This window comes from Leopardus geoffroyi, chromosome B3 (assembly GCF_018350155.1).
Source record: "Leopardus geoffroyi isolate Oge1 chromosome B3, O.geoffroyi_Oge1_pat1.0, whole genome shotgun sequence".
Taxonomy (NCBI): domain Eukaryota; kingdom Metazoa; phylum Chordata; class Mammalia; order Carnivora; family Felidae; genus Leopardus; species Leopardus geoffroyi.
The window spans coordinates 52953363-52968489 of record NC_059337.1 but is presented as its reverse complement, the minus strand read 5'-3'; the positions used below and the strand labels follow the sequence as shown (position 1 = coordinate 52968489).

General features: G+C 40.3%; 1 protein-coding gene across 1 annotated transcript in view; it reads left to right on the top strand.

Moving 5' to 3' along the window:
• The window catches only part of GLDN (gliomedin), a 64037-nt gene extending 58898 nt beyond the window's left edge, over positions 1–5139 (top strand). The window contains exon 10 of the mRNA XM_045449747.1: positions 2327–5139. Within this exon, the coding sequence (XP_045305703.1) occupies positions 2327–2804 (478 nt within the window). The 3' untranslated portion in view covers positions 2805–5139. The remainder of the gene's footprint in view (positions 1–2326) is intronic.
• Positions 5140–15127: the final 9988 nt, after the last annotated feature.

Below are 15127 nucleotides of genomic sequence, written 5' to 3'. Positions count from 1 at the left end.
ATCCCAGACAGCACCTGTGTGGTGCTTTAGTAATCTGAGAGCTACTTAGGGTTTGGGACTGTGGTGCCATCATCTTCCTGTCCCCAGAGCCTGGCACACAGAGGTCAGTCAGGGTTTTCTGACTGAATGAACCACAGGAAACAGTGAGTGAGCCCCATGACCAGGCCCTGACCTGGGATCTGCAACATTGCTGCTTGGGACACCAAGACTAAGGTCAGAGCCAGAGAGAAGTAGACCTGGTGTGATTAGGGCTGCAGCTTTGTCATCCTTTGAGAAAAGAAGCAGCCAGAACCTAGCTCTCCCTAGGCAGGAAGGTTCACACACACTCAAAGTTTCTGAAAAACTTTGGGTGTGAAGAATTTCATGTCCCAGCTGAGATCATTGAAGACTAAGGATGACAGTGCAAAGCCAGGGAACTTTGCATTCAGATTGATCTGTCATCTTGATGGAGCCCTTGCCAGGCCACCTGTCTTCCTCTCTGCTTACCAAGGGGAAGGAAAGTGGTCACCTGGGTAAGCTGTGCTCGGGGTGGCAGCCATGTCTTCCTGGATCCCCAAAAGAATTGCTAAAATTTTGTCTTTGTGGCTCAAGAAGAAATCAGGTTTTGGGCCGAGGCAGGGCATCTTGGGAAATGAAGAGAGTAGGGAGCTCAAGTCAGGTTCCAACTTCGCTTACTCACTCCATGGCCTCGGACAAGACACAACCTCCTGTGGTCTTCAGCCCTCCAGCTGTACCCTTATCTGAGATAATTCCAGTATTATGAAAGCCATGGTCCTAGTCATCCAAAACAAGAGATAAGGACCTGAGAGAGGGCTGGGTCCCTCTTCCCTTGCCCTCATGGCCCTCCTCCACTTGGTGAGGTCCAATCGCAACAACCTTGCTGGCAGAGAGTGTGGGTGAGGATGGGGGTGGGACACATGTCAGCTGTGGCTGGAAGCATCTCCTCCTCCCCCTCTCATCTCCCTCTCCCAGGCCTCCCCATCATTTCCATATCTCCCTGGCTACCTCATTGGGCAGAGTCTTGTGTTAACAGCAAACAACAACCAACCCACCTCCTGTTCAGAAGCCAGTACTCCCCAGACTCATTCCTTCCCATGACATTTCTCCTCATTTAATTCTGCAGCTCCCTACTGCCACAGCACTGTTTTTACATAGGGATGAGGGTGGTAAGGGAGTTCCAGGATGAGTGAGCCCCAGAAAGAGGATTGGCCTCTCCAAGAGTATCTTCTAACGAAGCTACGCGTGTCTGACACACTACTTCGGCCTGCTCTATGCCAGGCCACAGGCGGGGCCCGGGAGCAGGCAGGCTGGAATAAGACCCTGTTTTTCCTGTGAGGAGACAGGCCTCCTCAAGAAATGCAGCTGCTAGGTACCAGACCAACGGTACTGATGGACTGATTGGCAGTTCTGAGCTCCAGACATTCAGAGGAAGAAGCAGAGGTGGGCAGGCAGGCTGTTCTCAAGGCCTTATTTTCTCGGGTGTCTCTCACACTTACCTCAGGGTCTCTTGATTGACTCCAAGTTTGTTAGTTTAGACTCCACCGCATATCTGCAGATTCATGCTTCCCTTATTTCTTCTCCTGCTCAATGGCACCCTCTTGTGTTTTTCTTCTCATTTAGCCTAACGTTCGTGAATTTTCATTCCTGGAATTAGGTAACTTTTGAATCATAATCAACTTTTAGATATGGTCTGGATTTGGAGTCTGCCTGGTCAGACAGCCTCCAGGAGCTAAGGGCATGGGATTCCATGCTGTAGCTGAATTTATCCAGTCACTTTCCTGACAAGAAAACTGCATGGCCTTGACTTGGCTACGTTCCTTCTCAGCTGACAACTTTCTTCTTCATTTAGACCACTGTGACATTTTTGTCTTAAAAATTCCAGCATGGGGTAGAGGAAGAACCCCCAAAATTGCAGTTAGAAAACCTAAATTCTAACTCTGGCTACTTACTCATATTCCTGGGCTAGTCACTTTCTCATGTGTAAAATGAAAAGCCTGGACTAGATCATTTTTTAAGGCCCCTTGCAGATCTAAGAATCTTAGGGCATTTCAGGAGGTTGGCAAACAACTGAGGAGTCATGAGGGTAAGGAATTTTCCTGGGGCACGTGGCTCAAAGGTGCACACTTTAGATGTAGTCGGCATCCTTTACATCCTTGGTATGCAGAGCATTGTGGGTAAACCAGTAGACCTAGAATTTAGAAATGCAGAATCCCAAGCCCCACTCCAGTTTAATAAAGGAGGCAAAACAAAAACAAAAAGCAAAAAACAAAAAACCTACCATTGTCCCCAAAAATGCTGACTCATATCTACCTTTTTCACATTTCAGATTTGAATTTGGCAAAGAAACATCCCAAACTCTGAAACTTGAAAATGCCCTGTATTTTGATCGAAAATACCTCTTTGCAAATTCCAAGACTTACTTCAATTTAGCTGTGGATGAAAAGGGTCTTTGGATTATCTATGCTTCAAGTGTGGATGGCTCAAGCATTCTTGTCGCCCAGTTGGATGAGAGGACATTCTCTGTGGTGCAACACATTAATACCACATACCCCAAGACTAAGGCCGGTAACGCCTTCATTGCCCAAGGGATCCTTTATGTCACGGACACCAAAGATCTGAGGATAACATTTGCCTTTGATTTGTTAGGAGGGAAACAGATCAATGCAAACTTTAATTTAAGAACTTCCCAGTCTGTTCTTGCCATGTTATCCTACAATATGAGAGACCAGCATTTATATTCATGGGAAGATGGTCATTTAATGCTTTATCCTGTGCGGTTTTTGTCAGCTACAATAAACCAGTGATGAGATGCATTCTGTTCCCCCTTGACAAGTTTCAGATGCTCTCTGGTACCATTAATATTCCAACATAAAACTTGTCTTTAGGGTAACCAGGTCCTTAGCTGTCATAATCTCATGACATGAGTGTTTATATGGTCAGGGAACCCCCTTTAAATTCAGATTCCTTAGAGGAAAATAGCAACAGACTGGAGGTCAAGATGGCTGTGATTTGGTGATTTCTCCACAGACTATCTGGGCAAGTTACCCTTCTCTCTGTGAGCCTTGTTTTCCTGACTGGTAATATGAAAGGGCTGCCAAAGATGACTGGCAAAATTCCCTCCACCTGTAGGGATTTCTGTGCTTCTCGGCTGTTACTGCTTTGACAGCTGTTACATATTTGGTTTGGTTTTTTGGTTTTTAGCCACATGCTGAGCAAATTTACCTCCGAGTTAAGCCCGAACACTTGAGCAATGAATTCCTTAGTAGTGACTTGTGTTCAGTGCCTTGGGAAGCTGCATGGACCCTTTAAGGCTGTGGAGGGACCACATTACCCATAATTTATTACCATTCTCTGCGTCTGCATCAGCCACCATAGCACTGGAATGAGCATCATCCTGGGCTTGCGATTGCCGCTCCAAAGTTAAAAAAGCCAGGCACAGCTACACGCTCAGGCTTGCTAATGAAACAGAAACAGGCACTTCCAGGTTCCTATCAGTCTCTGATCCTGCTGTAGATCACAAACACTGAATCCTCACGTCACCCTGGCTGCTGCTTTCACTGCTACGCATCTGCTATCAACTACTAAATATTATGTGAGTAGGCATTAATCTGGCTAGAACCATGGGAAGCCCTTTGCAGTTTTTGGAAGAGGCACCATTTGTGATTATTATCTAGAACAGGGACGGGCAAACCATGGCCCTTAGGCCAAAGCTAGACCATTGCAAGTTTTTGTGAAGTTGTATTGGAACAGGGTCACTCGCCTTTGCTTGTGTATCAGAGTTTGTGACTACTTTTGCTCTACAGTGGCAGAATTGAGTTGTTGCGAAAAAGTTGAGTAGGGGCCCTGCAAAGCCTAGAACATTTACCCTTTGGCCCTTTACACCAATTTGCCAACTTCTGGGCTATAAAGTGAGGCTGATTGTTGGCAGGGCTTATTCGCCAGAGGCTGTTTGTTATGTTTTGTTTTATTCCAGACAAAGAAAGAGTAATAATACAGTTTGAGTGTTTGGTGGAGGGGAAGGGTGAAAACAGCGTAAAATTAAGTGGCCCTCCCCCAAAGCGGTTAGTAAACCGCTCTTTCCCTAATGTAGTTTCAAAGGATGTCATCTGATCCCATTGGAAGCTAGGAGAAAAATCCAGTTTAACTTGCACCTGAATGCCCTTAAGTATGTATTTTCTGCCGTTTCAGTTCTTCAGACATCCTGCAGCCTGGTGTATGGGCAGGGCTGCTGAGAGGAGAGAGGAATCTGGAAAGTTACTGGGGTCCCACAGCCAGGAAGGAAGGGGACCCAGAGAAATCTTATGTAAAGATTTTTTTATCTGTTTGCCTTCACTGAATTCGTGTGTGTGTTGGAGGAGAGCCACACACTCAGGGTTTTTCATACTTGGGGGCCCCGAGTGTGGCCTGATCACTTATTTAATGGAAGCATTTTGAAACTTATGGGCTATACATATTTGGGTATTTAAATCTCCCCACCCCCTAAAAACACTTAGGCAGCTACTGGGGACTTCTTTGTTGTATTCTCAAAATAATGGATATTTGAAAGCTTTTCCTCACTTCTCTGTTAGATTGGTTGTGTCCTGTCAGCATAGCTTAAAAAAAAAAATACTCTTCAGATTCATGTTTTGTAACAAAGTAAAATAGTTTCATACTTAAGATCAATGCATCTAGAGAATACTAGTCTTTTAAAGTATTTGAATGTATGTGTTTCTGTTTCTGGACATAAGGGACCTGGATATGAATACAGTTTCATAGTAATAGTGGTATTAGTAATATATACATCCAATACTAATTATATATATATATGGTAGCAACCAAAGAATCTTGTTGAATTAGCACATATTCCTTTCAGAAAAAAAATTTTAGAAACCTCAGTCTTGATATCTGAACTATCCTGACTCCCTTAATTGTGGGTATGGGATTATATACTCACTGCTAGGGAAGTTCATACTGGAATTTTTTTTTTTTTCCCCATGGAGGACTAATATCGGGAGAACTGAGTCTGAGCAAGGTGTGAGTAACAATATAATAGGGTTGAAGGTTTGTCTTTACACAAGGCAAAGAATCCAGATTTTACTCCTTTTTGCCTGCAAATACTACTTTATTAAAAAAAAAAAGGGCTTGGGCTCACTGCTAAAGTAGAATGTACAACCTAATGTTTTTAAGTCAAGATACCATTTTAGAAGTTTACATTGTCACTTATAATCAAAGTTGCTTTAAAGCACTTTTCAAATATCTGCACTTCTGATGTCAGAATCAAAGCAGATAATTTCCTAATTCTTCTTTAATCTAAAATAGATAGCTTTCCCCTGGAAAGTAAATAAAACTGTCCTCCCAACCTCAAATGTACGCCAGACACTATTTCAAAGCATTTTCTCTCAAAGTGATAATGTGTCGTATCAAAGCCGTGCAGGCGGTCATGGTCTCAAGTGGATCACTAAGCACAGATGTTATGACAGAGAAAGAGTTCTGGGGTGAAAGCTTTAAAATGAGGAGTTCAGGGGCACCTGGGCGGCTCAGTCAGTTAAGCGTCTGACCTCAGCCCAAGTCATGATCTCCTTTTCAGGAGTTTGAGCCCCGCCTTGGACTCTGTATTGACAGCTGAGAGCCTGGAGCCTGCTTTGGATTCTGTGTCTCCCTCTCTCTCTGCCCTTCCCCTGCGCATGCTCTGTGTCTTTCTCTGTCTCAAAAATAAATAAATGTTAATAAAAAATTAAAATGAGGAGTTCTGGGCTTAGGTCCCTTCGCAGTCATTCCCTTCAAGGTTGCTAAGTGAGGGGCCAATGAGACGCTATGATCCTTGAAGAGCCAGGAGTCACTTTCCAACTTCAAGGTACATTTTGTCTGTGACTGATGTCAAACCACACGAAGAGGTATGTGATAGGGCTTTTCAGTTTCTCCGCTGCTGCTGGGACCTGGTGTAGCAAGCGCACTATTAAAAGATGGGATGTCCAATCTGTAACCACAGATCTGAACAATTCTGAACAACAAATGAATCATGGTGAATGTCTCTCTTTTGGTTGCCGTTTATTTAACGTTAGTCAATAAAATAAGTCATACGTTGAAACAAGTGTATTCTTATTTTTACCTCCTGTTGATTTACATGTAACATTTACAAGAAAAAATAACAACCCAAAGCAATATTGTGGAAGAATTGCATTGGTTGCTCCTCTGTTGAAACTCTTGGAATTTGCTGACTCCTGAATACTGAAAAGTCGTTGATACGGACTATGTGTTCTCTATAGGAAAACCCGAAAAATGTGGAAACCAGTAACTAGAACTAGAGACAGACATAAACTCAGTGAAGATCTGCTAATTTATTGACATAGGCAAAGCAATTGGAAAGAACATAACATTTTGATCTAAAAATAAAATAAGACCGATTTTAAAAAACTGAATTGGTGTGAATTTGGGCAGGTATCTTAATCCCTCAGCCTCTGTTTCATCTGTAAAATGTATAATAGTATTACTTACCTCCTTTGATTTTCCTGTGTCAAATGACACATGCTATAAAAATGATATAATTCTTGATAAATTATTGTTACTTTTACAGTTGATTCTTATGGAGAATCAGATTCTTGCAGCCTTATTCAAGGGTTGAGGGACTGCATCAGGGACACCACACCACAGTTTCTGTCTGCTGGCCTGTTTGATTAGGCAGTTAACACTTCACATCCCCAAAAATGGTTCTTAGCAATGTAACGAATTTGCAATAAAACTGACTCTAATAATGAAAAAAAATGGACTTTTCCCTCTGCCCTTCCATCCTCCCTTCCACAGGTGCTGAATCAAGGGCACTTCTCAATGACATCCTCCTGGCTGAACTCCATCCCAGAGCTTGCTTCCTGGGAAACCCAACCTATTGTAGAGTTGCCAGATAAACTCCAGGATGCCCAGTTAAAACTTAAATTGAGATAAAGAACAACCACAACATTTTTAGTGTAAGTATGTCCCAGGTATGGTACAGAATATATTTACAATTAAAACTTGTTTGTCTGAAATTCTAATTTGACTGGGAGTCCTGCAACCCTAAACAGATGTGGTCCTAGAAAGAAGCCACTGAGATCAGGTTTTGGAGCTGGATCATTCACCACCTGTTTACAATGAGGACCCCGTTACTGGTACTAGATTGAGCACAATTAGCCTTTGGGACAATGCGATGGTCCATTTGTTAAGACTTTGGTGATGAATGGTATACCAGTGGAAAGGAATACCTTAGCTAATGTTATGTATCAGATGTTTGAGAATTAGGGAGAAATAGGGACTAAAAAGGAAACAAAATCAGGAGGGAGGCTGTTGCTAAGCTTGATTGGCCCTCTGGAAAAAGATAAAACGCTGAAACCAATTAATTGCCAACTGAAAGCTACGTGAGAAAGCCCAGGTAGGGCCTCCTTCGCAGCATACAAAGAGGCTCTGATCTCTTGCAGTAGAGAGCAGGAAAAAATGAGGACCGACCTTGGACTTGATCAGATTTGCCAAGCTCCGAAGAAGGTGAAACTCACAGTCAGAGAAGTTCGCTGTACCAAGGTGAGGACCCAGACAGGGAAAGATTCGGAACCTGCCGTATGGGATGGGGATATCTAGGTTGGCTGCTTCCAAATTTCATTGTGTGTAGTATTTGTGGTCATTTGGAAACAGAGGAAATTCAGGGCTGGGTTACACTAAGTAAGCTTGTTGGCAATTTTTTTTCTGCAAAAGGCCTGATAATAATTTAGGCTTTGTAGGCCACACTGTCTCTGCTTAACTGTTTAACTCTGCTGTTGTAGCTAAAAACAATCCTAGACCACACATAAGTGAGGAAGCGTGGCTGTATTTCAAAAAAACTTTCTGGGCATTGAAATTTGAATTTTATAATTTTCAAGTGTTATAAAATGTTTTTCTTTTGACTCTCAACTACTTAAAAATGTAGAAAACCATTCTTATTAGCTTACAGATTGTACAAAAACAGGTGGTAGGCTTTATTTGACCTACAGTGCGGTTTGCTGACCCTTGGTGTGATACTGTGATTTAGAATTAGACATACATATTTGTTCTTTGTCCCCTTTTCTTACACAGAGCTCCTAAAACTATTGGAATTTCCTGTGATTAGAGCCATAAAAAATGTCTTTTATTGTTAATGAGGTGACTTTTGAAAAGCCCCTAAACAACCTAAGGATGGAGGCTGGTTGCCAGGGCACCCAACTATGTCATTAGAAGGTTGGGACTTTGAGTCCCACCCTGACCTCCAGGGAGAGGAGATGGGTTGGAGGTTAAATCAGTTGCCAGCGGCCAGTGATTTAATCAATCATGGCTGTGTAATGAAGCCTCCATTAAAAACCCAAAGGACTTAATGTATTTTCTGTATTTATGAGTCTGTTCCTCTTTTTGTTTGATTGAAGTTTAGTTGACACATAATGTTACATTATTTTCAGATGTACAACATAGTGGTTCGACAACTCTATTAAACTCACCACAAGTATAACTACCATCTGTCATCATAGAACGCTATTACAATATCATTGACTATATTCCCTATATTGTATTTTTTATCCCTGTGATTTACTCATTCCATAACTAGAAGCTTGTGTCTCCCACTCCCTTCGCCTCCTCCCCTCTGGCAACCACCAGTTTCTTCTCTGTACTTACATTCTATTTATGCTTTTTTTGTGTGCATTTTGTTTTTTCAGTTCTACATATAAGTGAAATCATATTGTATTTGTCTTTGTCTGGCTTATTTTACTTATCATAATATCCTCTAGGTCCATCTATGTTGTCTCAAATAGCAAGAACTCATTCTTATGGCTGAGTAATAGTCCATTGTGTATATACACCACATCTTTCTTTACCCATTCATCTATCATTGGACACTTAGGTTGCTTCCATATCTTGGCTATTGTAAATAACACCACAGTAAGCATAGGGATGTGTATATCTTTACAAATTAGTGTTTGTTTCCTTCAGGTAGATACCAAGAAGTTGAGTTACTGCATCATATGGTACTTCTGTTTTTAATTTTTTTAGGAACCTTCATACTGTTTTCCACAGTGGCTGCACCAATTTACCTTCCCACCAACAGTACACGAGGGTTCCCTTGTCTCTACATCCTTGCCAACATGTGTTGTTTCTGGTCTCTTTGATACTAGCCATTATATTCAACACCTGATGATGATGATGATTTAAAAAATGGACAAAAGACCTGAATAGACATTTTTCCAAAGAAGACATACAAATGGCCAACACATGAAAAGATGGTCAACATCACTAATTATCAGAGAAATACAAATCAAAACCACAATGAGATATTCCCTTGCAACAATCATTCTGCCTTTTAATGGAGGTATTTAAACAAGGAATTAGTGAACTACAGTCTGCTAGGTTACTTATTTTTGTAAATAATGTTTTATTAGAATGCAGCCACACTCATTTCTTTATGTATTGACTGACACTGTTTTGTTTTTTTTTTTTTTGGTGATACAACAGCAGAGTTATGTAATTGCTACAGAAACCTGCTGCAAACATAAAATAATTACTATTTAGCCCTTTAAGAAAAGGTTTGCTGACCCTTGGCTAGACCACTTACATTTAATGTAATTATTGTTATGGTTGACTTAAATCTATAATCTTGATATTGTCTCATCTGTTGTTTTTCTTTTTCTGCTGTTTTTTGAACTGATTGAATTTTTTAATAACTCCACCTTATTTTCTTTCTGGGCTTTTGGTTATAATAAGTATAAGTTGTTACAAACAACTTACTGTTGTTTTATTTTCCTTTAGAGTTTATCGTGTGTATTTTTATCAGCGTACCTGTACTTTTTTAGCATAAGAAACTTAGAACAATATATTTCCATTCTCTTGTCCTGGCCTTTGTGCTATTGTTCTTATGCATTCTACTTGTACATATGGTATGCAACCAGCAAGTATTAGTATTTTTGATTCAAGTAGACAGTCATCTTTTAAATATATTTTAATAATGAAGAAAGAAGTCTATTCTTTGCCTATGTAGTTACCAGTGTTGGTGATTTGTGTTTCTTTGTGCAGATAGATCTCCATCTAGTATCATTCCTCTTTGGATTGAGGGACTGACTTCCTATACATGACTTTCACATTTCTTAGTGCAGATCTGCTGGTGATAAATTCATTTACCTTTTCTTTGTTGAAGTCTTTATTTCACATTCTTTTTATGCTTCTTTTTTGGCAAGGCAATTATGTCTCCCTTGCTTTTATCCCCAGTTTGAGCGATAATTGACCTATAACGTTCCTTAGTTTTAGGTGTACAACATAATTATAGGATATATGTAAAGTGAAAAAATTATCACAGTAAGTTTAGCTAACACATATCACCTTACATAAATTCTTTTCTTGTGATGGGAACTGTGTGTGTGTGTGTGTGATGAGAACTTTAAAAAGTCTACTCTTCTAGCAATCATCAATTATGCAATATGGTATTGTTAAATATAGACGTTATACATTATATCCTCAGAACTTATATATTCTATAACTGGAAGCTGTTACCTTTACCTCACATTCATGTATTTCCCACTGACAAGCCCCCCCCCCCCTCCGCTAACAAATAATCTATTCTCTATCTCCTTAAATTGGATTTTCTTAGATTCCACATGTAAGTGAGATCATAAGAATATCTTTCTCTGCCAGACTTAATTTCACTGAGCATAATGCCCTCAAGCATGAACCTCAGGGTGAATGATCAAATTGGTTGTTTCCGAATTAGGCTGTCATTGTAATTATAGCTATGGCTACAATGAACATTTGGATGCAAACAGCTTTTTCAGATAGAGATTTCATTCCCTTTGGGTATATACCCAGACTGGAATATGGAATCATATGAAAGTTCAATTTTTAATCATTTGAACCTCCATAATATTCTGTATATCACCATAGCAATTTATATTGCCAACAACAGTGAAAAGGAAATCCCTTTTTCTCATCCTTACTGATACTTGTTATCCCTTTGTTACATTTCTATTTGATGTTATCTCTTTGTTGTTTTAACAGGTGTGAAGTGCTGTCATTGTGGTTTAGATTTGCATCGCTCTAATCCATGATGTTGAGCCCCTTTTCACCTTCCTCCTGGCTACTCTGTCTTATTTGGGGGAAATGTCTATCTACTTGGTGCCCTTGGGCATTTTCTAATTGGATGGTTTTATTTCTTTCTACTGAGTCATATGCATTTGTTAGATGTTACGGATATCAACCCCGATCAGATATGATGTGTTAATGTTTGTTCTCCCATTCTGCAGCTTGCCTTTTCATTTCCTAATGGATTCCTTGGCTGGGTGGGAGCTTTTTAGTCTGGTGTAATCTCACTTGTTTGTTTTTGCTTTGGTTGCCTTTGCTTTGGGGGACAAATCAAAAAAATCATTGCCAAGATGTACATTAAAGAACTTACCTACTGTGTTTTCACCTAGGAGTTTTAGGATTTCAGGTCTCATGTTCATGTCTTTAACCCAGTTCGAGTTGATTCTTTCGTATATGGTGTAAGAGAGGAGTCCACTCTCATCCTTTTGCCTGTGGCTGTCTACTTTTCCCAGCAGTTTATTGCAGAGACTATCTTCTTTCCATTGTTTACTCTTGACTCCTGGTCATAAGGTGGTCACAGATGAGTGGGTTTATTTCTAGGTTCCCTATTCTGTTCCTTTGTGTCCATTTTTATGCCAATACCATACTATTTTGATTTTTTTAATGTTTATTTATTTTTGAGAAAGAGAGAGAGCATGGGCAGGGGAGGGGCAGAGAGAGAAAGAGACACAGAATGTGAAGCAGGCTCCAGGCTCTGAGCTGTCAGCACAGAACCCAACGCGGCGCTCAAACCCATGAACCGTGAGACCATAACCTGAGAAGAAGTCGGACACTTAACCGACTGAGCCACCCAGGTGCCCCTTAATTGAGGCATAATGAAGAGCTAACATTAAACTAGCTTCAGGTGCCCAACATAATGGTTCAGTATTTGTATATATTGTGAAATGACCACCACACTAAGTCTAGTTAACATATATTGCCACAAATTGTTACTAATGTGTTTTCTTGTGATGAGAACTTTTAAGATGTATTCTCTTAACTTTCAAATACACAGTACAGTATTAGTAATGGTAATTACTGTGCTGTATGTACATTACATCCCTGGACTTTTTGTTTTTCCTAAAGCTGGGAGTTGGTGCTTTTTAACCTTAGTCACCCACTCATCTACCTCCCACTTTTCCCTGCCTCTGGAAACCACCAAATTTTTCTCTAGATCTATGAACTCAGTTTGGTTTTTGAGTTTGTTTCTTGGTTGTTTTTTTTTTTTTTTTTTTTTTCTTGGGAAGATTCCACCAGTAAGTGAGATAAGTCTGATTCATTCCACTGGGCACAATATTCCCAAGGTCCATCTGTGTTGTTGCAAATAAGCCTTCTTGTTTATGTACACATGATCCCATTGTGTACATATATACCCCATTTTCTCTATCCATTCATCCACCTGTGGACACTTCTGTTGTTTCCATACCTTGCCTATTGTAAGTATGCTGCAGTAAGCATGGGGTTGCATGTGTCTTCTCAAGTTAGTGTTTTTATTTTCTTTGGATACTCAGAAGCAGAGTTGCAGGATCACATGGTAGTTCTATTTTTAATGTTTTGAGGAATCTCCATTCTGTCTTCCATAGTGGCTGTGTCAATTTACATTGCCACCAAGGGCATCCAAGGGCTCACCCTTCTCTACATCCTCACCAACACTAATGTCTTAGCTTCTTGATGATAGCCAGATAGCAGTTGTGAGATATGTCATTGTGGTTTTGATTTGCATTTTGCTGAGGAGGAGTGATATTGAGCATTTAACTCTTGGCCGTCCATATGACTTCTTTGGCAAATGTCTGTTGAGATCCTCTGCCCATATTTAATCACACTTTTGTTGCTATCTTTATATATTGTGGATATTCACCTCATCAGATACATGCTTTACAAATAGTTTCTCCCCTTGTATATCTGGCCTTTTCATTTTGTTGATAATGTCCTTAGCTTTACAGAAGCTTTTCAATTTGATGGAGTCCCACTTGTTTAGTTTTGCCTTTGCTGCCCTTGCTTTTGGTGTCACAACCAAAACCCATTGCCATAACCAGTGACTAGAACCTTAACCCATGTGTTTTCATCTATGAGTTTTATGGTTTCTGGTCTAGCTTTCAAGTCTTTAATGTACTCTCAGTAAATTTTTTTTTATTATTATATGAAATTTATTGTCAAATTGGTTTCCATACAACACCCAGTGCTCATCCCAAAAGGTGCCCTCCTCAATACCCATCACCCACCCTCTCCTCCCTCCCACCCCCCATCAACCCTCAGTTTGTTCTCAGTTTTTAACAGTCTCTTATGCTTTGGCTCTCTCCCACTCTAACCTCTTTTTTTTTTTTTTTTTTTTCTTTTTTCCTCCCCCTCCCCCATGGGTTCCTGTTAAGTTTCTCAGGATCCACATAAGAGTGAAACCATATGGTATTTGTCTTTCTCTGTATGGCTTATTTCACTTAGCATCACACTCTCCAGTTCCATCCACGTTGCTACAAAAGGCCATATTTCATTTTTTCTCATTGCCACGTAGTATTCCATTGTGTATATAAACCACAATTTCTTTATCCATTCATCAATTGATGGACATTTAGGCTCTTTCCATAATTTGGCTATTGTTGAGAGTGCTGCTATGAACATTGGGGTACAAGTGCCCCTATGCATCAGTACTCCTGTATCCCTTGGATAAATTCCTAGCAGTGCTATTGCTGGGTCATAGGGTAGGTCTATTTTTAATTTTCTGAGGAACCTCCACACTGCTTTCCAGAGCGGCTGCACCAATTTGCATTCCCACCAACAGTGCAAGAGGGTTCCCGTTTCTCCACATCCTCTCCAGCATCTAGAGTCTCCTGATTTGTTCATTTTGGCCACTCTGACTGGCGTGAGGTGATACCTGAGTGTGGTTTTGATTTGTATTTCCCTGATGAGGAGCGACGCTGAACATCTTTTCATGTGCCTATTGGCCATCCGGATGTCTTCTTTAGAGAAGTGTCTATTCATGTTTTCTGCCCATTTCTTCACTGGGTTATTTGTTTTTCGGGTGTGGAGTTTGGTGAGCTCTTTATAGATTTTGGATACTAGCCCTTTGTCCGATATGTCATTTGCAAATATCTTTTCCCATGCCGTTGGTTGCCTTTTAGTTTTGTTGGTTGTTTCCTTTGCTGTGCAGAAGCTTTTTATCTTCATAAGGTCCCAGTAATTCACTTTTGCTTTGAATTCCCTTGCCTTTGGGGATGTGTCGAGCAAGAGATTGCTACGGCTGAGGTCAGAGAGGTCTTTTCCTGCTTTCTCCTCTAAGGTTTTGATGGTTTCCTGTCTCACATTCAGGTCCTTTATCTATTTTTAGTTTATTTTTGTGAATGGTGTGAGAAAGTGGTCTAGTTTCATTCTTCTGCATGTTGCTGTCCATTTCTCCCAGCACCATTTGTTAAAGAGACTGTCTTTTTTCCATTGGATGTTCTTTCCTGCTTTGTCAAAGATGAGTTGGCCATACGTGTGTGGGTCTAGTTCTGGGGTTTCTATTCTATTCCATTGGTCTATGTGTCTGTTTTTGTGCCAATACCATGCTGTCTTGATGATGACAGCTTTGTAGTAGAGGCTAAAGTGTGGGATTGTGATGCCTCCTGCTTTGGCCTTCTTCTTCAAAATTCCTTTGGCTATTCGGGGCCTTTTGTGGTTCCATATGAATTTTAGGATTGCTTGTTCTAGTTTCGAGAAGAATGCTGGTGCAATTTTGATTGGCATTGCATTGAATGTGTAGATAGCTTTGGGTAGTATTGACATTTTGACAATATTTATTTTTCCAATCCATGAGCAGGGAATGTCTTTCCATTTCTTTAAATCTTCTTCAATTACCTTCATAAGCTTTCTATAGTTTTCAGCATACAGATCCTTTACATCTTTGGTTAGATTTATTCCTAGGTATTTTATGCTTCTTGGTGCAATTGTGAATGGAATCAGTTTCTTTATTTGTCTTTCTGTTGCTTCATTGTTAGTGTATAAGAATGCAACTGATTTCTGTACATTGATTTTGTATCCTGCAACTTTGCTGAATTCATGTATCAATTCTAGCAGACTTTTGGTGGAGTCTATCGGA